This window comes from Oncorhynchus gorbuscha, linkage group LG05 (assembly GCF_021184085.1).
Source record: "Oncorhynchus gorbuscha isolate QuinsamMale2020 ecotype Even-year linkage group LG05, OgorEven_v1.0, whole genome shotgun sequence".
In the NCBI taxonomy this organism is placed as follows: Eukaryota; Metazoa; Chordata; class Actinopteri; order Salmoniformes; family Salmonidae; genus Oncorhynchus; species Oncorhynchus gorbuscha.
In genome coordinates, this window is record NC_060177.1 from 17,570,077 (window position 1) to 17,594,559 (window position 24,483).

Below are 24,483 nucleotides of genomic sequence, written 5' to 3' on the forward strand. Positions count from 1 at the left end.
CTTATCCAGAGCGACTTACATAAGTGGGGGCACGTCCGGGATTTGTCATAACTGACACCCAGGCTGTATGGGTTTCTGTGGATAGGTGCAGACCTAACATAAATCGCAAAGTGCTCTCTGTAAAGCCTTTTTGAAATCTGACACAGCGGTTGCATTAAGTTTCTTTATTTGTATGTTTAACACTTGTATCGTTTATCAATGTTAATGATGATTATTTCTGTAATTTGATGTGGCTCTCTGCACTTTCACCGGATGTTTGTTTGAGACAATGCATTTCTGACCATAACGCACCAATGTAAACTGAGATTTTTGGATATAAATATGAACTTTATTGAACAAAACATACATGTATTGTGTAACATGAAGTCCTGAGTGCCATCTGATGAAATTCAAAGGTTAGTGAGTAATTCTCTCTCCATTTCTGCTTTTTGTGACTCCTCTTTGGCTGGAAAAATGGCTGTATGGTTCTGTGACTAGGTGCTGACCTAACATAATCGCATGGTGTGCTTTCGCAGTAAAGCATTTTTGAAATTAGACACTGGTTAGAGTTACAAGAAGTTTCTTTAAAATGGTGGATAATACTTGTATGTTTGAGGAATTTTAATTATGGGATCTCTGTTTTGAATTTGGCGCCCTGCAATTTCACTGGCTGTTGCCGAGGTGGGACGCTAGGTCCCACTTGTACCAGAGAGGTTCATTCATAATGCAAGGGGTCTGATCGCTTGGATGACTTCCTTCAGAAGTCATAATTACTGTTAAAGTCCATGGAAGGGGATGAGAACCATGAGCCTACTAGTTGTTCAAGTCAGTAGCCAGAGGAGGATTGAAAACATCTGTCCTCCAGCTACACCATGGTGCTACCATAGAGGGTGCTGTTGAGGCCACTGTAGAAATTCATTGCAACAGTGTTTTTTTTAATCAATTATTTGGTGACATGTTGATGTTATGTTAAGAGGAGTTTCATGGTAGGCTCAGAGGTTACAGGTGTGTGTGCTGGACCTGTAGCACAGAGTTTGTATTGTAGAGTTTACTGGCAGCAAAGAAAGGTACGGGGAGAAATATGGAAATGTGACCTCCTGACTACGCAAATACAGAGCAACAGCTCACACATTCACAGTTCCGTGGAGTGGTCCAATGTTGATGAGACAAGTGCATAACTGTCCACAACAGATGACTCAATAGTTAAGTTTTGAATGTTAAATTTTTACACTATTGATTAGCCTAACCACACCAAAATCACAATATAGGTCAACTAAAAAATATTGTCATTGCACAGTGTATGGATATCACAAGTGAGATGTCATTAGTCTCTGCACAGAAGCATAGTGTAAACAATCCTATGGTGAGAAGCACAGTGAGTCCAGTGTTGTGACTGGTGTCCTCACAGCATCTTTCTACTAGCCTCACTAACTGAGTGAGGAGAACTGAACATGGACCCTCCCTTGCAGAGTGCACAGTGAAAGTTTGAGGCATTGTGCGCTGTTATGAGTGTTGGCGGTTCGAAAGCAGGGCACTGACAGACAGTATCAGGGTGCTAAACTGCTCCAGTCAGACAAAGCACAGGCCTGGCTGTCACGGTGTTGTCTGCTGCCTCCCTCCTACTGTCCCTAGTAGCAGGAACCAGGATGTGGGCTACAATTAGTGTTAGCGCAGTGAGACACGATGTGCCCTGAGATAAAGCAGCCTCGCTCCCAGAGTCTAATAAGCCCTTCTGTTCTTTTCATCTGTGTCTGCCCTAACCCTGTGTCCCACTGCCCCAGTAGCATAGAGAACAGACAAACGGCACAACGTGAGCTCATGAGTAACATGGCACAAGCATTTCGCTACACTCGCATTAACATCTGCTAACCATGTGTATGTGATAAATAAAATTTGATTTGACTTCCACGACAGGACCAGGTCAGCACCCCTAGCACAGAGAAGACAGACACAGGTGACTCAGAATATCTGGCAATTTCTCTAGCAAAATACTGTTTTAAATGCTGGCAATCTTCCTCAGGGTAGGTATTTGCCAACGTCTACATAAAAGGCACCACAAGGGACACACTACTTACAACTGGGTTAGTTTCGGTATACAAATAGAATACACAAGCCTTTGTGGGGAATACACAAAGCTAAAAGTGGAACAAGCGCAACAGCGAGAAGAGTGATTATATTTGAGTGAAATGATCAGCCTAGATCTGAATTCCTCTGTTCAAGAGTCATGTGGAGCAGCTATGGGAGGAGAAATCCATCTGAGGGAGAGAAAGGAAAATACAGAGGAAGAGATGAGAGAGCGAGCAAGCGAGGGGCCTTCATGAAAAGAGACAAAATAGAAAGACAGGGAGGTATGTGGGCATCCCTTCGTAGTACTCCCCTCCACCTCATTAAACAGAGCACGTCTGGCCCTGCCATCTGCTGCACGCACCTTTCCACCGCTCAATTCTCTCCGTTTTTAGACATGGTCCGTTCTTCAGTCCCACTGAAACGGCTGGACCCATCTGGTGTTTATCTTGTTCTCCTACTCTTAGTTTCAGGGGGATAGACAGATGAACAACAGGCTGACTACATGTGAGAAGAGGTAGAGAGCAGGAGAGAGAGCTCGAGTTCAAACTGCCGAGGTCCTGACCGGACCGCTTCAGTCTTCAGCTCAACTGTCAACCTGACCGGATCTCATCCAGGCCCATCAGTACTCTAGGCTACATATTTCAAGCCCATACAAATACTCGCCACTAGACCGCCACCATATTACCCACAGATTGAAGGTTGAGACAGTACAAGAGAGCTGATGCTTTTCTTGTGGCCATCTGAGTGGGAGACCTACTCAGCAAATAGCCTAGGCCTAAGGTACTGTAGTTGTATTAAAGGCCCAGAGCAGCCATTTCTATCTCCATATCAAAATCATTTCTGGGTAACAATTAAATACCACTGTGATTATTTTTGACCATTGTATTTGAAAAAAACAAACAATTTCTCAAGAACTGTCGGGAGTATTGAGTGGGGTGGGAAAAACAAAACTAGATGTTACTTGCAGAGAGGTTTGGAATGCTTTCTTACTGGTCTATTAACTACTTTACTGCCTGGTGATGTCACCAGGCAGGCCAAAACTCCATCCCATCAAAACCGACAGACATGTAGGCGGTATTTCCAAACAGGTCTTACACTAAAAAGGACATTCACCATTTTAGTATTACTCCAACCTCAGTGTGGAAATATACAGTAGATACAGTTGAATTCGGAAGTTTACATACTTAGGTTGGAGTCACTAAAACTCATTTTTCAACCACTCCAAACATTTGTTAAACTATAGTTTTGGCAAGTTGGTTTGGACATCTACTTTGTGCATGACAAGTCATTTTTCCAACAATTGTTTACAGACAAGATTATTTCACTTATAATTAATTGTCACAATTCCAGTGGATCAGAAGTTTACATACGCCAAGTTGACTGGGCCTTTAAACAGCTTGGAAAATTCCAGAAAATGTCACTTTAGAAGCTTCTGATTGACTTAAATGTCAATTAGTCTATTGGAGGTGTACCTGTGGATGTATTTCAAGGCCTAACTTCAAACTCAGTGCCTCAGTTTGACATCATGGGAAAAATCAAAAGAAATCAGCAAATACCTCAGAATAAAAAAATATTAAATTGTAGACCTTCACAAGTTTGGTTCATTCTTGGGAGCAATTTCATCTGTACAAACAATAGTACGCAAGTATAAACACCATGGGACCACGCAGCCGCCATACCACTCAGGAAGCCCTGACCTCAACCCTATAGAAATTTTGTGGGCATAACTGAAAATGTGTGTGCGAGCAAGGAGGCCTACAAACCTGACTCAGTTACACCAGCTCTGTCAGGAGGAATAGCCAAAATTCACCCATCTTATGGAAGGTAACCTGAAACGTTTGACCGAAGTTTAACAATTTAAAGGCAATGCTACCATATACTAATTGAGTGCATGTAAACTTCTGAACCACTGGGAATGTGATGAAAAAAAAAAAAAAAAAACATTCTCTATTATTCTGACATTTCACATTCTTTAAATAAAGTGGTGATCCAAACTGACCTAAGACAGGGAACTAGGATTAAATGTCCAGAATTGTGAAAAACTGAGTTTAAAATGCATTTGGCTAAAGTGTATGTAAACTTCCAACTTCAACTATATAATACAGCAAAAGCATGTTTATGACTGCACTGGGCAATTAGTACCTCCAATATAACACCATAAATTCTAAGGCTGGGAATTGCCATGGAACTCACAATATTATCATGATACTTAGGTGCTGATGTGATATGTATTACGATTCTATATGTATTGCAATTAAATTCTGCGATTTGATGTTCCAAACATATTGCTCACTGCTGCAGAGAAATAAGAGACTGCATGAGAAAGTTTTGATCGGTCATGGAAATACAAGTGCTGAAAACATGTTGATTCCCCATTTTAAAATATTATGGAGAACAAGCCATAGGATTCAACATACCGGAGTTTTGGCGGAGGTACAGCAGACTAGCTCTACCTTGCAAATAAAATATTTTTTTTGCATTATTTATTTAGCCTAGGCTACACACATGGCATCAAAGTATCAAAATGTCATCCAAAATAATATTGTGATAAGCAGCTGTATATCAACCCGCCCCCCCATCACTAATAAATTCCCCATCCTCTATTCCATTTGTAGAAAAACATGGTGTGGAGTGAGAGTGTCAGAAAGTCTCACAGGAATGACAGGTAGGAAGCAGTATGCACTTCAGTTCAGTACAGTATGTCATGCAGAAGAAATGGAGGGGGTTGATCTGAGTGAATGTGTAGCCTATTTTGACAGCACGTCATAAGGTGAAGGCAGCAAGAAACCCCTTCCCTTCAGAAGCTGCAGACGAGAGAGAGCGAGCGCTACAGTCTATTGTGTTAGCAGCCAGAGCAGCCGCAGAGCCAGAGCAGCCGCAGAGCAGCCGCAGAGCTCTTAGCTGTTGTCTCAATCTCAGCACATGCAGGCAATTTGCTAATCTGCATTCCTCTTCATAATTTCATACATTAGGTGTGTGCGTACATGAGGGGATTCTCTCCACCCACAGACTGTCAGAAATGCTACAAAGGAAATTCTGGGGAAGGTGGGCAGACAGCTGGAGGGGGTGGGGGCTGGAACCCCTAGTTGTCAAGCAGCATGGAGGCCGAGGGGAGGAATGCATGCTAAGGAGAGGAGTGGGTGACGAAGGAGATCCTTGAACAGAGACAAATCGAGACAGGAGCTTGAGCCATGAAAGGGGATTTGAGAGGCTGAGACAGTGTGAAAGCGAGTGAGATAGAAATGACTGCGCTCGGTCCTGACAGCAGGGTACCGGCACTAGCAGCCAAATAGACTGCTGCAGTGTCTTAAACACGCAGAGAAGCAGTCTGCCTGCCTCAGTCAATGTGCCTCATTGCACTGCACAGCTCCCCACTCTGTCTACAGGAGAAGCCAGAGTAATAGGTGACAAAGAGCCTCATCACACACAGCAATGAGAGGGTTTAGCAGAGCAGGGTCCTGGTACAATAACACAAATCACTCATCTCCAACTGACAGCGACTGTTGTGTTCCTGGTTCGAGCCCAGGGAGGAGCGAGGAGAGGGACGGAAGCTGTTACACTGGCAATACTAAAGTGCCTATAAGAACATCCAAGGTTAATGAAATACAAAATGGTATAGAGGGAAATAGTCCTATAATAACTACAACCTAAAACCTCTTACCTGGGAATATTGAAGACTCATGTTAAAAAGGAACCACCAGTTTTCATATGTTCTCATGTTCTGAGCAAGGAACTGAAACGTTAGCTTTCTTACATAACACATATTGCACTTTTACTTTCTTCTCCAACACTTTGTTTTTGCATTATTTAAACCAAATTGAACATGTTCCATTATTTGAGGCTAAATTTAAGTTATTGATGTATTATATTAAGTTAAAATAAGTGTTCATTCAGTATTGTTGTAATTGTCATTATTACACACATTTTTATTTTATATTTTTTTAAATCGCTTTTATGGTCCTCCAATAATTGGCATCAGCTTTTATTGTCCTCCAATAATCGGTATCGGCGTTGAAAAATCATAAATCGGCCGACCTCTAGTAGAGAGTCATACATTTTCATACTTTTCTGTACTGGTCCCGTGAGAGTTGTTTCACTCGGACACTAAACGTGAACAATGGAGTCACACCCCGCGGCCATCGGACCCTACTGTACACCAGCCAGCACTGAGAATAATGAATCCCTGAACAGACTTCCATTAGCTCCCTCGACAGAGACTCACACTGAGTGGAATTGAATTATCTTCCTCATATATCTTCTTTAAAAAGACAGACTACGCTCCTGATGAGATAAAAGGAAATTGTGGTAGGCTACAATACATCTAACATAAATCTTTGTGAGACAAAGAATGTCAATGAAGATATTCAACAAATTAAAATCAGAATGAACAAACATGCTTCATTGTAAAGAAGACAACACATTCTTGATAGGGAAATGAAAGTGGTCATAATGGTGCAGACATTAGGGTTTAGTGAGTGCAAGACTGCAAGTCCTTGAGCTCCAGGTCAGGACAGTGTGCTGAAGTGTGTTATATTTCCTCTAGTCTCTACATATGTCCTAGATTCACCCAGCCCACATCAAGTCAGATCACACACAACATACTGTCACACAGCCAGAAAGATGCACACAAAGATATACCAGAACAGGCACGCGAGCATCGTATGCGTTGGTATTCAGTTATTTTCTTAATACCGACTTCGTATGAGCAGAGCTGTGAAGAGCTCATCTCAAGAAGCAAACCATTCATCATTACTGATATAAAGAATTCTTCTCTCAATAACATAATACCACACAGGGCTGCATGCAGTCTCCTCACACAGATGTGCCAAGACACCAAGCAATGTGTGGACAAGTCTTCATTTGAATGTCAAGCAACCAACCAACATTAACACATTTAACAATATTAGGGGGGAAAAGCAAGCAGATGTCTCAATGCTCAAGGGGGTGAAGACAGGTAGGGTTGGAGAAAACTTAAAACATGCCCAAAGGTGGTAAAATGAAAGCCATCTTATCCTACACCCACTGACTGTATTGAAGTGACTTGAGTGGCAGGCAGAATTGATCCCATTAGGAGAAGAGGGATAGGCTACATGAGATTCCCCAGGCTGAGAAATGGTGTGCTTCACTGAAAGGCCTGTTTTTGTCTGACCTGCATAAAAAGAGGCCATCGGAGAAGGTGTGAAAACCTGAGATCATAAGCCTAGTGAGAGATGCTTAGAGAGGATTTCTGCAAAGTAACCTGCAAAATGTTTGCAGAGGCAGCAGTTGTAGGCAGCCCTGTGGAACAGAGAGCATAGAGACAAGGCCAACAGGTTGTTTATGACTGTACAATAGTCTCACATACTGTGGGTGAAAATAACCTCATGCACAAACACTGGTCCAGACTTAACATAAATACAGGCCATTGGCATTTCCATGTCTACAATGGAACCATAGCTAGACTGTTAGCTATGAGCTTTGCAATGCATGACAGCTCAAGACAAAGCATTGCACTGCCGTTAAATGAAATAAATAAAAATCACATACACATGGTTGGCAGATGTTTTAATTGAACCTTTATCTATGCAAGTGAGTTAAGAACAATTTCTTATATGTTACTGTGAGTGTAGCGAAATGCTTATGCTTCTAGATCCGACAGTGCAGCAGTAACTAACATGTAATATCAACAATTCCACAACAAAACCTAATACACACAATCTAGTAAAGGAATGGGATAAGAATATAGAAATATATGGATGAGGTAGTGAGTGCAGCTATGATGCAATTGATAGTGTAGGATGCAGTATACACATATGAGATGTGAGATATTTAAACATTATTAAAAGTGGTGTTATTAAAGTGACTAGTGTTCCATTTATTAAAAAGTGGCCAAGGATATCAAGTCTGAAAGTAGGCAGCCGCCTCTCTGTACTAGAGATGGCTGTTGAACAATCTGATGGCCTTGAGATAGATTGAAAAAGAGCTTCTCTCTGTCCCAGCTTTGATACACCTGTACTGACCTCGCCTTCTGGATGATAGCAGGGTGAACAGGCAGTGGCTCGGGTGGTTATTGTCCTTGATGATCTTTCTTGCCTTCCTGTGACGTTGGGCGTTGTCGCTATCCTGGAGGGCAGGTAGTTTGCCCCCGGTGATGCATTGTGCAGACCTCACCACCCTCTGGAGGGCCCTGCGTTTGTGGGTGATGCAGTTGCCGTACCAGGCGGTGATACAGCCAGACAGGATACTCTCGATTATGCACCTGTAAAAGTTAGTGAGGGTTTTCGATGACAAGCCAAATTTGTTAAACCTCAGGAGGCTGAAGAGGCGCTGTTGTCCCTTCTTCACCACACGGGTCTGTGTGGGTGGACCATTTCAGTTTGTCAGTAATGTGTACACCGAGGGAACTTAAAACTTTCCACCTTTTCCACTACTGTCCCACCGATGTGTATAGGGGGATGCTCCCTTTGCAGTTTCCTGAAGTCCATGATCATCTCTTTTGTTTTGCTGACACCACACTGCGAGCACTCACCTCCTCCCTGTAGGTTGTCTTGTCGTTGTTGGTAATTAAGACTACCACTGCAGTGTCATCTGCAACCTTGGTGATTGAGTTGGAGGCGTGCATGGCCATGCAGTCGTGGGTAAACAGGGAGTACAGGAGGGGGCTGAGAACACACGCTTTTGTAGGGCCCCAGTGTTGAGGATCAGCGGAGCGGAGATGTTGTTTCTTACCTTCACCACCTTGGGACGGCCCGTTAGGAAGTCCAGGATCCAGTTGCACAGGGCGGGGTCAAGACCCAGGATCTCAAGCTTAATGACGAGTTTGGAGGGTACTATGGTGTTGAATGCTGAGCTGTAGTCAATGAACAGCATTCTTACATAGGTATTCCTCATCCAGATGGGATAGGGCAGTGTGATGGCGATTGCATTGTGTGTGGACCTATTGGGGAAGTAAGCAAATTGAAGCGGTTCTAGGGTAAAAATCCAACAATTTTTTTTTCTCCATACGTCTACAGATGACAGTCACACTTCCTATACAATGTAGGCCATAGGATGGTAGCTAGCTAAGTCCACAGACGCAATGAACAAAACACTACCAACTTCCTCCAAGCTAGCTAACCACTGCAGCTAACCTCAGCAAAAAAAGTAACGTCCTCTCACTGTAAACTGCGTTTATTTTCAGCAAACTTAACACCATATCAGCCAGTTCTTGCTGTGAGATGTTACCCCCCTCTTCCACTAAGGTACCTGCTAGTTCCCGGATGTCCCAGACGTGCTCAATGGGATTGAGATCCGGGCTCGTCGCTGGCCATGACAGAACACTGACATTCCTGTCTTGCAGGAAATCAGGGTCATGCTGGAGGGTCATGTCGGGATAAGCCTTCAGGAAGGGTACCACATGAGAGAGGAGGATGTCTTCCCTGTAACACACAGCATTGAGATTGCCTGCAATGACAACAAGCTCAGTCTGATGATGCTGTGACACACTGCCCCAGACCATAATGGACGCTACACCTCCAAATTGATCCAGTGCCAGAGGTACAACCCTCGGTGTAACGCTCATTCCTTCGACGATAAACGCAAATCCGACCATCACCCCTGGTGAGACAAAACCGAAACTTGTCAGTGAAGAGCACTTTTTGCCAGTCCTGTCTGGTCCAGCGATGGTGGGTTTGTGCCCATAGGCAACGCTGTTGCCGGTGATGTCTGTTGAGGACCTGCCTTACAACAGGCCTACAAGCCCTCAATCCAGTCTCTCAGCCTATTGCGGACAGTCTGAGCACTGATGGAGGGATTGTGCGTTCCTGGTGTAACTCGGGCAGTTGTTGCCATCCTGTATCTGTCCCCCAGGTGTGATGTTCGGATGTACCGATCCTGTGCAGGTGTTGTTACACGTGGTCTGCCACTGAGAGGACAATCAGCTGTCCATCCTGTCTTAGGCGTCTCACAGTACAGACATTGCAATTTATTGCCCTGGCCACATCTGCAGTCACCATGCCTCCTTGCAGCATGCCTAAGGCACATTCACGCAGATGAGCAGGGACCCTGGGTATCTCCTTTGGTGCTTTTCAGAGTCAGTAGAAAGGCATTTTTCATAACTGTGACCTTAGTGTCTTAACGATCATTCCATGGATGCATGTTCATTAAATTGTTTATGGTTCATTGAACAAGCATGAGAAACAGTGTTTAACCCCCTTATAATGAAGATTTGTTATTTGGATTTTTACGAATTATCTTTGAAAGACATGGTCGCTTCTTTTTTTGTTGAGTTTAGTATTGATGTAAACAATTCACAATGTATTAGCTCGTTTCCATTAAACAGCTGCCGGTGTTAGCTAGTTAAGGACACTGCACTGATGTGCTAGCTAGCAAATATGCTAACATTAGCTAGCAAAACATTTGGCTATGGGCTGGCACTGCAGTATGGGATTATGGAGAGTGAATGAAATTGTTTCATCATCATCTTGCTAGGTAGTTATCTAGCTGTGGCCATGTGGCTAGTATCAACAAGGGATTTTTACAACAAAAAAAGCAACATGAGCGCAGAGCTTGGAATCTAGACCATAAGCACAGATATTCATTGCCAAACAATGCTACTGCAACCTTCTGGTTTGGAATATTTTAAGGCCGAGTGGCTGATGAATTCCAAGGTCTTTGCTGTGTGAACACTGTCATGACGTTGGCCTGGGGGGGGGGGGGGGTTTATGACAGTCATAAATAACTCTTCCCCCCTTTTCCCTGAGGTTACATTTGCAAAACCCTTGGTTAACAGAGATTCTGGGAACATCAGAAGGTGGGGGGAAATGAACTATATTCTGGTAATCAGACCAATTGAACATATGCGGTGGTACTTAATGAATATGATGTCAGTTCGGTTGTCATCTGAGACATTCTCATCAATGATAAGATGACAAACTCTACAGTGGAAAGTCTACACATCATAGTTATCGGATTCACATGGAATTTTTGTTCAATTTAAATGTTTGAATATGAAATTATTCATGAAGGGATGAAATGTGATTTTAGCTTCTAAAATGTGAGATTTGGGTTTTCATAAGATTGAGCAGAGCCCCATCAGTGGCCCGCCCCTGTGAAGGGACATGGGCTATAAAACTTTTCAAACACGCCCTCCTCTCCCTTCCTATATAAGCCCTTGACAACAATATAACCTCCTGTTCCGAGGACGACGGTCCTATGTCAGAATGGTTCAGATAATAACTACAGAACGAAGCCAACATCAGTGTTAGCTTTGGTTGCGAACGGTATGAACTTTGAACTCTTATTCACGACAGAAGTGATACCTCCTAGCCGTTGAGTAAGCAACAGCCGCTGAAAACGAGGGTTAGAAGGAAGAGACAAAGTATCCCGTCTATCACCCAACAACGTTACTACAACGTAGAGACATTCTTCAAAGGACACAGGACTCTGTTGGGCAACACGGCCTCCCATCTACCACCAACCTACCGAAGCGCAGCTCAGAGTAAATATTGCATTTTCCTTTTCCAAATGGCCAGTAATTTAGAATGCATAAGATACTCTATTTACAATAGCACAGCTTCTTCCCTTTGTTCCTCAGTCTTCCCGTTCTTTCACTCAAACCCAGCCCCTTTTCTTTTGTGTAACAAGCTGTCATATCTGTTCCGCCCGCTAGGGACGTTTTCCTTTGACGTAATTTGTAGTCAAGTTATGATTTAATTATGTGTAATTCTATGTGATTAGTTAGGCATTTAGTAAGTAAATAAACCCAATTTTGTATTGCTGATTCAAATTGTTAGCCAGGGTTCATGCAGATAACCAAGAATTTACAACTTTCAGATGAGACCGAATTATGACGATTAATATTGACTGCTATTGATGTAAAATATTACTAGGTCTTTAAGAGTTTATTCGGAAGATAACAGCTCTAAATATTATTTTGTGGTGCCTGACTCTCTAGTTAATTACATTTACATGATTAGCTCAGTCAGGTAATATTAATTACGGAGAAACTATTTTATAGAATAGCATGCCATGTCACTTAATCCGGCATAGTCAAAGACACGACAAAACAAAAAAAAGGGATTGACCGCCGACACTGTTGAGAGATGCTAAGTACTGTCGGCAGGCAAACTTTTGACAATCCTACAGGTGTGTCTGAGCTTTAACATTTACCCAAACTCTACCTAAGTCCCTGCCTCACCGCAATGAGGTTAATGCTGTAAAACAAACCAATCAACATCTACCAGGGTCAGAACACGCAGAATGACTGTCTGGCACATTTTAACATTTCCCAGAGGCTCAGGGGAGTCGTTTGAGAAACAGGCGACGGCATGGGGTTTATTTTCCCCGAAGCTGACCCTGAGATATTGTAACGCAAAGGCCTGGAGAGATGCAACAGCTAGGCAGCCTGTCAGCAGAATGCTGTATGTGTGTGTAAATAGCAGAGCAGCACTGTTCAGACTGGACATCAGCTCTCCACCCCAGCTAGGTGGCCTGTCCAATACCAGAAATAAACCACTACAAGAGGAGTGTCTGACAGTGGACTCATTTCCTGAAGCTATTTTTCTTAAGACACAGGAATCCAAATTAGCATACTCAAAATTGAAGACGTTCCAGGAATTGCGTTTGAAGTAATAACAATTACTGCAAATTGTAACTATAGTGTTAATGACACTGCTAGTTGACACAGTACCCCAGTCAAGGACTGAAGAGAGCTTTGAGAGAATTAAACTAGTGCTGCTTTTCTTAGTAATGGAACCATAGCAGAGTCGTCTGAAAGATAGACTGCAGACAAGCACATCACTAAGCATGCTCAGACTACCAGAGCAATGGTCCTCCATTTGTATTAATCAATAGCTGATGCAAATTCTCCTTGTTTTCCTAGAAAATGTTCTCTCATGTTTGAGCTCTTGTCTTGGTTCATCCTGATTGGCCAGCTGGCCCTTGGATGAGGGCTGCCTTTGGCCTGATTGGACTGCTGTTGAGTCAAACATGCTACATCAAGTTCAGAGGGGACTTGTAAGCGGATATGATTTCAGTAAGGATTTTATCAGGACAAATATGCCTATCTGCTTTCAGGAAATAAACCTAGCCTGTAAACTGCATTATTATCAAAGACCTCAAAGATGGTGTGAAGTACACTTTTATAAGCGTCTACTGATCCATTGTTGAGAATGCCACTGTTTTTGATGCTGGTTTTTATTTGAAGTTACCTTATTCAAGTTGGCCTGAAATCCATAAAACAGCAGATGAAAGTAGGAGGTGGCTTCCCCACTGAGACAGATGTATCATCTAGGACTTATCCCGTGTTCCAAACAAACAGGCCAGTCTGTCAACAACAGTATAGTTAGGCTATATGAGTCTACCCCCCACAGCCCCATCAGTTACATAACCACCAACATCATATTCTCTCCCTTTCATTGAGGGCTCCTAAAATCCAAAGTTACACATCTACCATAGAGCTGCTCCTAGGGAAGTGTGGGGAAAGCAGGGGAAACCCCAGGTTAAAATACAGGACAGGCAAGCAGCATACATCTCTTCCCTGCAGTGACTTCACAACACTTCCTGCTAGCTTGGTGACCACAGGGCCGGAACAACCTCAGCCCTATGTGGACAAGACAATGACGGTCACTTATTAATACCACATCCCCAACATAAATAGAAAGTCTAAAACAGGCAAAGCCCCCCTAGACCAGAGCAATTTGACAAAACACTCAATATGGCTGAGGTACAAGCTATGCCTAGCTACTGATAACATTTCTATGATATGCCCGCTCCCAGATCAAATGCCACGATCAGAGTCAGTCCATGATGCCAAACAAGGGTCAGCCATCATCCTCATCAGTTTAATAGTCAGTCAGGTTAGTCAGCCACAGCCAGCCCAGTATATAACAAGTGTCTTAATGTGAGCCCTTCTGCATGGCTCTGTCTGGAGGAGGAAGTGACCTTACGTTCCCATCGGCTCAACATTTATCTTTTGCTCATTAATTCAAATCAGCTCCCGCAAACAAAACCCTTACTGATGCCTTCCAAAGCCCAACATTTGAATAATTAACTGTGGCCACCTGACAGTTCACACAATAAGAGGTCGCAATGGTTCTCTAAAACAGGTTTTGTCTTAAAACAGGTTGGAAACATAGGAGAGAAAGGCATCAAGGGATAGATGGCATTCAGTGACTGAACTTCGATCACCTCTCCTATAAATCTGTCAACTATATTGAGCTGTGGAATGTCTCTCAGTGCCGTCTTTAAATCATCACTTCCCGTTGAGAGAGATTACTGAGATAAAAAAAGGTTTGGGTTGCAGCAGGTCTCGGACATGGCAGGCAGCGCTGGTGTCGGCTTGTCAAGTTAACTACCCTCACCTCTGGGGGCATTCTCACCATGTCACCCTTTCTCGGTGACATACACACACTGCGGTTGACCTGGGAAGGCAACAGTTACTGAAAGTAGTGGTGTGACTGATTCTTAGTCAGTAAACTTGTGTCTTAAAACGATAACCACATTCTACCAAAATCTGTATAGGACCTTTTATAGAAGTAAAGCAGATGTGTGCTTTTACACACCAACGCAAACACTCAATTACACAAATAACACCGTAGGCTCTTATTCTAATCTGAGTTTTGGGTCAGATTGTTGTAAAATGTTTCTCAGCAGGGAGTGAGTGTCTCACTTGGTCTCAGTGTGTGTGTGTCAGGCCAGCAGCTGTGCTCTCCTTAGAAGTGTGAAGGTCCCTGTGGCTGTCCAGCAGGCCCAGTAGCAGGAGATCCATGCCCCTCTCAAGGGGCAGCCTGCCTTACCAGCCACTGCCCAGATGGAGATGCTAGCCCACTGTGTTTGTGCCTCAGACCACCACCACAATGCCCCCATTCTGCTGGGCAGTAGGCAGGGCCGGAGGGGTCCCGCCCTCCCTGTGGACCCCAACACTGCTCCTTCCTTCCACAGCTGCTGAACAGAGAGAAGGAGACATAGGAGCACCAGAGGGAGAAAAGAGAGCAGGGCTAATATGGCTCTCTAATATGGCTCTCTGCAGCTTTGCTCACCCATGTTACATAGAGACCACAGTGCCAGGGTTGTTTTAATGACAGAATAATATGAAGCTGAATGGCTACAAGGCCAGGCTCTTTGAAAGCTGCACACTGATTGCAGTGTGTGAAAATAATTAATTATAGTGCATTGTAGTACACTTATGGTGGTGCTACTAAAATGTGTTATGTTAGTATGACATGGTTCTGATTGGATAACTTCAATTGATCCTAGCATGATCCACCACATGCAGAAGCCAGGGGTCAGAGTGCATGTCAACAAACACCATCTACGCCTAGGCTTCTTCTCTCACCATCTTACTGCTAGATATTCAAGAAACAATATGTAGCTCAAATGCATGCCCCAGATGTGCCTTGTTGAACGAAACAGCAGGGGGTGTGGGGCGATTTATTTTCCTTCCCGGCCCCTAACAACCCGCACAGGCACTGCTCAGACACAAGTAACAACTAACCAACTCATTAATCTCAAAACGACATTGCTCCTCTTGGCCAGGCTTAAGATGTCTAATGAGGGGCCTCACGGGTGGCGCAGTGGTTAAGGGCGCTGTACTGCAGCGCCAGCTGTGCCACCAGAGACTCTGTCGTAACCGGCCACGACCGGGAAGTCCGTGGGGCGACGCATAATTGGACTAGCGTCGTCCGGGTTAGGGAGGGTTTGGCCGGTAGGGATATCCTTGTCTCATCGCGCACCAGCGACTCCTGTGGCGGGCCGGACGCAGTGCGAGCTAACCAAGGTTGCCAGGTGCACGGTGTTTCCTCCGGCACATTGGTGCGGCTGGCTTCCGGGTTGGATGACCGCTGTGTTAAGAAGCAGCGCGGCTTGGTTGGGTTGTGTATCGGAGGACGCATGACTTTCAACCTTCGGCTCTCGAGCCTGTATGGGAGTTGTAGCGATGAGACAAGATAGCTACTAATAATTGGATACCACGAAATTGGGGAGAAAAAGGGGTAAAAAGAAAAAGATGTCTAATGAGAGAGTGTACGGAAGACAGAGCAGCAGCCATTACCTCCCTTCCTGCTGTGTGTAAGCTGAGCTCTGAGACACTAAATACTTCATAGAGACAAGGGAGAGCATAAATGAGCTTCAGTTGACACCTCTAGTCTTCAGCAGTGGCTAATGCAATCTACCGTCAGTCAATCAATACTGCAGAGTGAGCTATTGACAAAGAGCACATGAAGGTGGTTAGTGTGGTCGATGTATTCCGTACCTGCATGGTCTGCCTCAGCAGGTGGGGTCTGTCCCTATCTCACTATCAAACCAAGGTGCATGAACACTGGAGCAAAGTGAATGACAGACTGGTTGGTTGTTTAGGAACAAAACCCAAGGCAAGCTCAACTATGGAGCTAAACCGACAGGGTTGGCTTAGATTGTAGACAACTTGTATATTTTGTGTCCAATGTTTATAAAATAATTACACAATGAGCAGTTGTCTCAAATTCATTGCTACAGTTGTTGGTTAACTAGCTATATAATTTCAGTCATATTAGCACCAACATAAAATCAGTTAAAACACCTCAAAACAAAGACATGGGATCAATAAGATGAAATGAGCCACTTACAATTCCCATTTGGTCATTTCTTGTCATTCTTGCAAGCAATCTGGCCATCCATAATCACAACACGCTGACTTCTGCCTCATGGAAGTGTGCACGTCATTTTCATGACGTTATCCATTCTACAACTCTGGGGAGCACAAGGGAAGTGTGCAAGCAAACTTTTTAAACAGTGCCTTTCGACAACTGCCTTCATCAGGGTATCAGTAGATGGCCTGCTTGCCTTTACAGATAGAGATGAGGACAGCTTTGTCTTCACTCACTGCTTACCAATTCGACAGCCTATCCTTATGCCCTAAGTGCACACTTGTTCACTTACCTTGAGCTCAGACAACATACAGATTCCCAAACATGTTGCAGTCTGGTTTCCAAAATACCTTGGAGGATAATGAATGCCAGGATCATCTCCTCCCACCATCTTGATAACCAATTTTTCTCTAATGGAAAACCCAAAGCTACAGTAGCTGATCATTTCATCACTTAATAATAACCAGATAGGGAAGATGGGGCATTTGTTAGGCAGAGAAGTGATTTTGTTAATTACTCCTCTGCAATGCCCAAATTGTTCATGTGACCGCCCATGACCCCTAAAAAGTCATCCAAATACTTCACACTGCATTCATTAGACTTCTGACGCCTGTTTCTTTAAAAAATTTTACTGAAAGCACATCATGCCAAGTACAACGAGATGCTGGTGCTCTGTCACAATATTATACTTTCAATCACATGTAAGCCTATCAAAACATCTGGAACTAACCAAATCCTATAGCTTCTGATTATCGCTACGGCTCATAATGACTTAGACAAGGTTGTAGCGAAGTGTGGCACAACAATGAGTTGAGGCTACATGGTTTCGGACAGACATGCCACAGCACGCGATACATTGCAACATTTAGGGACAACAATGCTACAAAACATGTGTAGATAGAGGGTTGATTACCACAACATCCTAAATGACAACAATTAAACACATCTCAAATTGACAGATATTAGTACGTAACACAGAACCATAGTCACCCACAACAGTGTAACTAGATTGAGCTGTGCACGAACCCAGGTGATTAGTATAATTCAGGCATGCAGTAACACTGCCTTGCGGACAGTAACATACCCACTTCCTGTCTTGCTTGTCGTTATTGCTGAGCTATCAGCGGCCACAACACAGAAAACTCAGACAAACTCGCCGTCAAATAACCCGTTGGTTCCATCAATTGGCTGACCCTTCTCGTCCCGGCACCAGTCAGTCAATGCGACTGATCGAAGGAACGCGGAGGTCGCTAATGTAGCTAGCTAATAGCACCGGTTAAATGGGTGGAGCCATTAAAAACCACTTGGAATTATATTAAGCTAATAGATGTAGTTATAACGGCTGTAAGAAACTAATTACAAAAATACAAAACCGCCTAATTTGACATTTTCTTCAAATTATTGGGAAGCTTTTCCGGGCTGAGATGGTATTACAGCACAGCGCTAGAGACACTGCTTGAGTGTACAACAACTCACCGTAAGCTATCGCTTTATGTTGACCAGATGTCTTTACAACTTAAAGCGGCAGGCCATGAAGATGCTGTATGTTATTGCGAGCATCCAGTTTGTCTGAAGTAAAAAGAAGAATATCCCAATTGGACGCTCGCTCTATGTGAAGTTCGCACAGGCCTCGTAAATGAAATGGATGGCCTCCCCCTCCTTCCAACCAGCAGCAGTGCGCATGCGTTAATTTATTGTCAGCAACACACAAGGGAATTTCAGCTGACTGAAGACGTGTGCGCTGTGAGTACAACCTTGTGGTCAAACCAGTGATGTGGAAGCAAAAATAATATCTCCAACAGAATGCGGCCAAGTTGCAGTTTGCAGGAAAAATATATCGAGAGAGAAGAATACCTAATGCTATGGTCCTCCACTACTACTATGTCATTAACTCTCTTTTTTTTTTTACAATTTGAATTAAATGCTTGATCTTCTCCAAGGCAGTATCAATTCTAATGACTTTTGCCACCTATTGCATTCATGCATTCATCTCAAAGCTGCCAGCACGAAGCATCATTAAAAATGGCTGGGTTTCCCAGAGGCAAACTTTTGACATCGCTCAATCACCCAGCTCAGCACATAGGCTAACTTGTAGCTTCCTTAGGTTGTGGCTACATAGAACCATCTGGTGGACAACCTGTGAAAATATATCCTCAGTACTCCCACCATACAAATGATATGTGAACACAAACGTGCAGAGTAACCACATGTCCATTTAATAAACAAAAACACTGGTACATTTGCTGCAGCTTCATAAAAAGTGTGGCTTGGAGAACCGTAACAATTACTATACACACTCCCACACATGATCTTGTAAAATACGTTTTTCCACCCAAAACAACATTGTAGCTGTGGTCTGTGGGTTAGCTATAACACAAATTAAATACATCAAATGTGCCCTCAAGATTCAATTCCTACAAAAGTAGTGCATGTGGCACATTCTGCCCCCCTGTATTTTCTATATAAAAATGGATGACGTGGTCTTTTTATTTTATTTTTTACAACAAACAGGTTAACAGCAATTTAAATGGAAGTGTTTTGGAAAATTGAGGCCCTTTAAAAAATTGAATATTTTCTATGCAGTGTCACATTTAATGTTTATCAGTCAAGAATTCTCAAGCTTGATCTCAGTATACAGAACAGTGTCAACTTGGACCAGATCTGCACACCATTACAAATACTTGTGGTGTCACATGCTTCATCTGCCTTGCTGAAATTCCTTCATGATAATGGATAACGTTTATTATTCCAGTTTACACACCAATTCCTCAAAAAATAAACTTAAGTAAACAATTTATTTTTATTTTTAATTACATCTGTAATGACTTGATCAAACAAAAATGATTTAGTTCCGACATCATGAGATTAGCCCCATTGCTAGCTACGAAGAGGACACTTCCCAAAAACAATTAATGTGAGTCCTTAAGAATATGACTAACTGGCCGTGTGAAAATATGGCCTGTTTTCTGGCAAATCTTTTGTAACAATATAACCATAAATCACTTGAAAATATATCTGTCTGGGCTGGAGTGTCACAATACAAGACCATCATTTCCCTGGGAAATATTTCTGAAAGTAGCACTTTTAGGTGACATAAAATCTCCTGTAAGACTCCTGTATCTCCTGTAAATCTCCTCACCTAAGCATCCATAACTCTCTGGCATCGCATGCAGGAACAGGCCATCTGATGGCATTCCTCTCAAAGCTGACAACAGCAGCAGCCTCAAGGAGCCCAACAACTAGGCTAAAATAAGTGATTTGGATGCTTTAGAAATATATATTTTTTTGTTCTATTCTCACATCATAACATGTTATGTCAATACTGCATTGCCAACTACAGATACTGCAAGTGAGATGGCATACATTTACAAAAATAGGCTACATACACTTGTAATAAGTGAGAAAGCTCATTGCGCGACATTGTTGAGCAACATTACCAGAGATAAACAAAAACAAATGAAAAACTCAGAGTCCTACCAGCTAGAACACAATTGGCAACATATGCCATTAATTTACTATATATGCACTATTAACAATAGTCTGATTTAGTCGTTTGGAAATGTAGAGCAGATTCACAGGCAAGACATAGTCATATGAATGTTTGCATATGAATGTTTGCAAAGTTGTAACCCGATCAATTCAGATCAATCCTCATCGACTACCCGTGAAAGTAAACATGTGCAAACACACCAATAATTGTATTTAGAATAAAAAAGGGTATAATACAGTTTAAGAAAGCAGTCAGCCTCAATGCCCATGGAGAAACATAGCCAAACCTAAATCTAACCCATTCACAAAAGCTCCCTAAAACACTTGGTCTGCACTCCATACTAAGATGCACCGAGTGTTTGCAAACATTGCTAATCGTTTGAAAACATAATTCAGACATCCTGGCCAGTACGTGACCAAATAGATCTGCAATCACAGATCTGTTTACACAACCACCGAACGTCTCACACAAATCCAAGTCTGGCTCAAGCTAATTTAAAGATCCGCTGTGGCCCCTCTGTTTAGCTACACATCTAACGTTTGTGTTCAGATTTGAAATGGCATATTGCCAACACAAATGAAATAAACCCAAACCCAAGCCTATCTGAACGTGAATTAAAAATGGTACAATGGCTACTACTAGGAAAACTAACTTACATGTTTTGTTTCTTGACAAATGCTGTAATACTCAGTGTAAACTAAATGGTACTGCTTGGCAAATGACATGTTTACAAAACCTGAAGCAAGAAGACAGTCACGGCAGCAGAGGTAGAGCATGTGTACCTTTCTACTGTGTATAGCTACTTAACAGATACATATGCATACCCTTGTAAACTATTATAAGACTGTATGTGGCCTTATCTGACAGGTGTCAAACAAAGATAAGATTTCATATGAGAAGTGTAAAAGACGGAGAAACTATTTGTTTGTACGATAACACAAATACACTGAAACAAAAGTGTTGAGCACCACTTTACATCTTTCATTGCAGTGTTGTTAAAAATATAGCCCAGATGCAGCTTTAGAAAATATATGCACTCAAACAAATCCAAAACATTTTCCATATATTCAAAAACAGACCAATTCTTAAACCATTTTCTTAGATAGAGAAAAGAGGACAAACAAATGAGTGTGTTTCGAGTTGATACTAGTGCTAGCTAAATTACACATTTCAATTCAATATCGCTACAATCGATGTTGACCAAAAAGTGCCATTTAAGAAAAACACACCAATTGAATTTAGTGAGAATATAGCATTTCAACCAAAACCTCCAATTCAGATCATAGTGCTTTTCCCAGAGAGGCGAGAGAGATTGAGCTCTGCTGTGGGGCACTGGGTCAGCCAGGTCCTGTGGTCTCCAGTCCACACAATCTACAATCTGGTCACATGGTCAGGGTCAGGGGTTATAGATAGAGACTGACTCCTAGTGGTTAGTCAGCTCTCTGTAAACATAACATACTCAGACTGGCTATTAGAGGAGGGCAATACACACACATAGCCCTTATCAGGAAGCCCTCCTCTTGGAGCTTTACCATTCTCCCGTGGCCCACGATACACTCCCAGGGGTCCACCGGGAGCAAAGGAAAAACATATACCAACCAGCAATACAATTAAGTGCACATTCTGAAATTCCCCCATAACCTTTATTCAGTAACTGTACACATCACCCTCTAAGAAGGCCTTCTATATTTCACTAGAATGACAACACAATCCTGTTCACAACCAGGGCTGATAGGTTGTAGCAGGTCCTGCTATGCAGAGTGTAAAGGAATAACGAATTTGCAGCCGAAGGGCGAATGGTAGTTGATGCCCACTTCCTGGAACACCTGCTTGGGCACCCCAATGTCACACAGGTAGACCCTAGCCTCCCCACCATCTATAGGCAGGGGCAGGCCCAAAGACAGGGTCCACTTGGCCTCCACAGCCTGCTTCTGGCCACTCACTGGAGGGTCAATGCTGAGTACTGGAGCCCTGTTTTGGTTGGCCCAGTCCGCAGCCGCCAGGTACCAGGCCTGATCCCTTAGGAAGCCGTTCTCATGGCAGTCCAGACAGTTGATGACCAGGTCCACCGGGCTGACCGGCAGGTCTGGGAGGAGAGAGAGGGACAGAGATCAGGGTATGAACTGAAAGCTTCTCCAGCAGAGGGCAACATTGTTTCAGTGTACCCCTGTTAAAAGCAGACAAGCAACACAGATTTGACAGTGTCTAGCTAATTTCGCCTTGTGTCTAACTATAATGAATGGAAATATAAATGCAACATGTAAAGTGTTGGTCCCATGTTTCATGAGCTGAAATAAAAGATCCCAGAAATGTTCATTACGCAAAATAAAATAAAATGTATCTCACATTTTGGGTACACATGTGTTTACATCCCTGCTAGTGAGCATTTCTCCTTTGCCAAGAAAATCCATCCACCTGACAGGTGTGGCATATCAAGAAGCTTATTAAACAGCATGATCATTACTCAGCTAGACCTTGTGCTGGGGACAAAAGGCCACTCTAAAATGTGCAGTGTTGTCACACAACACAATGCCACAGATGTCAAGTTGAGGGAACGTACAATTGGCATGCTGACTGCAGGAATGTCCACCAGAGCTGTTAACAGAGAATGTAATGTTAATCTCTCTACCAAAAACTGCCTCAAATGTTTTTTTTAAATAATTTGGTGTGTGGACGAGTGGTTTGCTGGCGTCAACGTCGTGAACAGAGTGCCTCATGGTGGCGGTGGGGTTATGATATGGGCAGGTATAAGCTGCGGACAACAAACACAGCATTTTATCGATGGCAATTGGAATGTCCAGAGTTACCGTCACAAGTCCCATTGTCGTGCTATTCATCCGCCTCCATCACCATGTTTCAGCATGTTCCATGTCCCAAGGATCTGTACACACTTCCTGGAATCTGAAAATGTCCCAGTTCTTTCATGGCCTGCACAGTCAGACAGGTCACCCATGTTTGGGATGGTCTGGACCAGTCATGTGAAATCCATAGATTAGGGCCTAATGAATTTATTTCAATGAACTTATTTACTTATATAAACAGTCAAATCTATTAAATTATTGCATGTTGTGTTTATATTTTTTGTTCAGTGTATAACAGAGGGAAGTGTCTACTCTAGATTAGAAAACAATGGACTTTTTATTCAGCTCATGCGAACAAAAAAAACACAAGGAAGTGGATTTACCATCTTCACTATCTACAATTCATTTACCTTTCCATTTACAGTCTCGTCACATCTAATGATTTCAAAAGCTGATAATATCTGTGAACAGAGAACAAATCTGTTAGTCAGGATAAGTCGGTACCTTTGATGCTGGCCACCTGCTTGCCGCTGGTCTTGCTGTAGAGAGAGAGCTCGTTGGTGATGGACTCCTGCATCTTGACAAAGTTGGGAAGGAAGAGGATGACCTCCACCTCGTGGTTGGCCAGGTGCCGTCCACAGCTGATGCCCTGGGCCCCCTGGACATGGGGGCCACACAGCAGGGCCACCGTGGGACGCTGGTGATTATTCTTAGGTGTCAGCCTGGGGACATCCAAGAGACAAATATGATTTTGTTGTCTTATTTTGATTTCTTATCAATACAAATAGTACAAGCCAAGGCCTGGGATATGCGATTGCTGGTGGATTAGACAAACTTTATTGTCCTCATTGAGATAATTAATTGTGCAGAATACAATCATGACTGATCTGAACACCATGATCTGCAGTTTCCACACACTGCAAACAAAAGGAGCATTATCATCACCTCAGGACTGCATGGGTAATAAACTGGTTGTTGTGCAAGGGTTTCCCTTTCTTATAAAAACACAACTCTTCAACTACAGCATAAACACCAGAGGAAGCCTTTATCTGCAATCATTGTAATCAAAGTCAGTGGAGCATTGTGTCCTATGTCGATCATAAACACCTCACGCTTTCAATAGGCTGCTACACCTTTCCATGCAAAGTATTGGCTGTCATGATTAATTGCTAAAGCTACTGTCTATTCATCATAAATATGGCGTTTGCATTGACTCCCTCACACGCACAAAGAAAAAAGCCTAAAGCAGAAGGGAAATGGAAGATTCACAGCCTGTCAGGCATTCTTGACTTAACAGTGAGAATGAATTTTTAGATACACTAGATGACGAACAGGGGGGGGCACTGTTTTGAAGCCACGCTTCCATTTTGGTGCTCCCCCACCATTGTAAAAAATGTTAATAATTTCTTAATGTCTACATTTGTTTTTACAATGTTTATTCTATTATTTTTTTATTATATTTTGTGAGCTAAACAAAACCACACAAAAAATAATATATATATATATATATATATATATATATATATATATATATATATATAGAAACCATGTGATTGATGTATTG

The 24,483-nt window shown here is 42.8% G+C and overlaps 2 protein-coding genes across 4 annotated transcripts in view; both read right to left on the bottom strand.

Annotated features, from left to right (window-relative positions):
* The window catches only part of LOC124035590 (tyrosine-protein kinase CSK), a 35,648-nt gene extending 17,342 nt beyond the window's left edge, over positions 1-18,306 (bottom strand). The window contains exon 1 of one of the 2 annotated variants that reach the window (XM_046349093.1): positions 18,105-18,306. The gene's annotated coding sequence lies outside the window, so the exon portion shown is untranslated. Of the gene's footprint in view, positions 1-17,712; positions 17,864-18,104 lie in introns of those variants that run through there. The other variant, XM_046349095.1, reaches the window with a different exon arrangement.
* Positions 18,307-18,821: 515 nt separating this feature from the next.
* LOC124035592 (enhancer of mRNA-decapping protein 3-like) overlaps positions 18,822-24,483 on the bottom strand; it is a 33,488-nt gene continuing 27,826 nt past the window's right edge. For both annotated transcript variants that reach the window (XM_046349098.1, XM_046349097.1), the window contains exons 6-7: positions 23,424-23,641; positions 18,822-22,204 (exon numbers count right to left, since the gene is read on the bottom strand). In XM_046349098.1, coding sequence (XP_046205054.1) covers positions 21,870-22,204; positions 23,424-23,641 — 553 coding nt within the window. In that variant the 3' untranslated portion in view covers positions 18,822-21,869. The remainder of the gene's footprint in view (positions 22,205-23,423; positions 23,642-24,483) is intronic.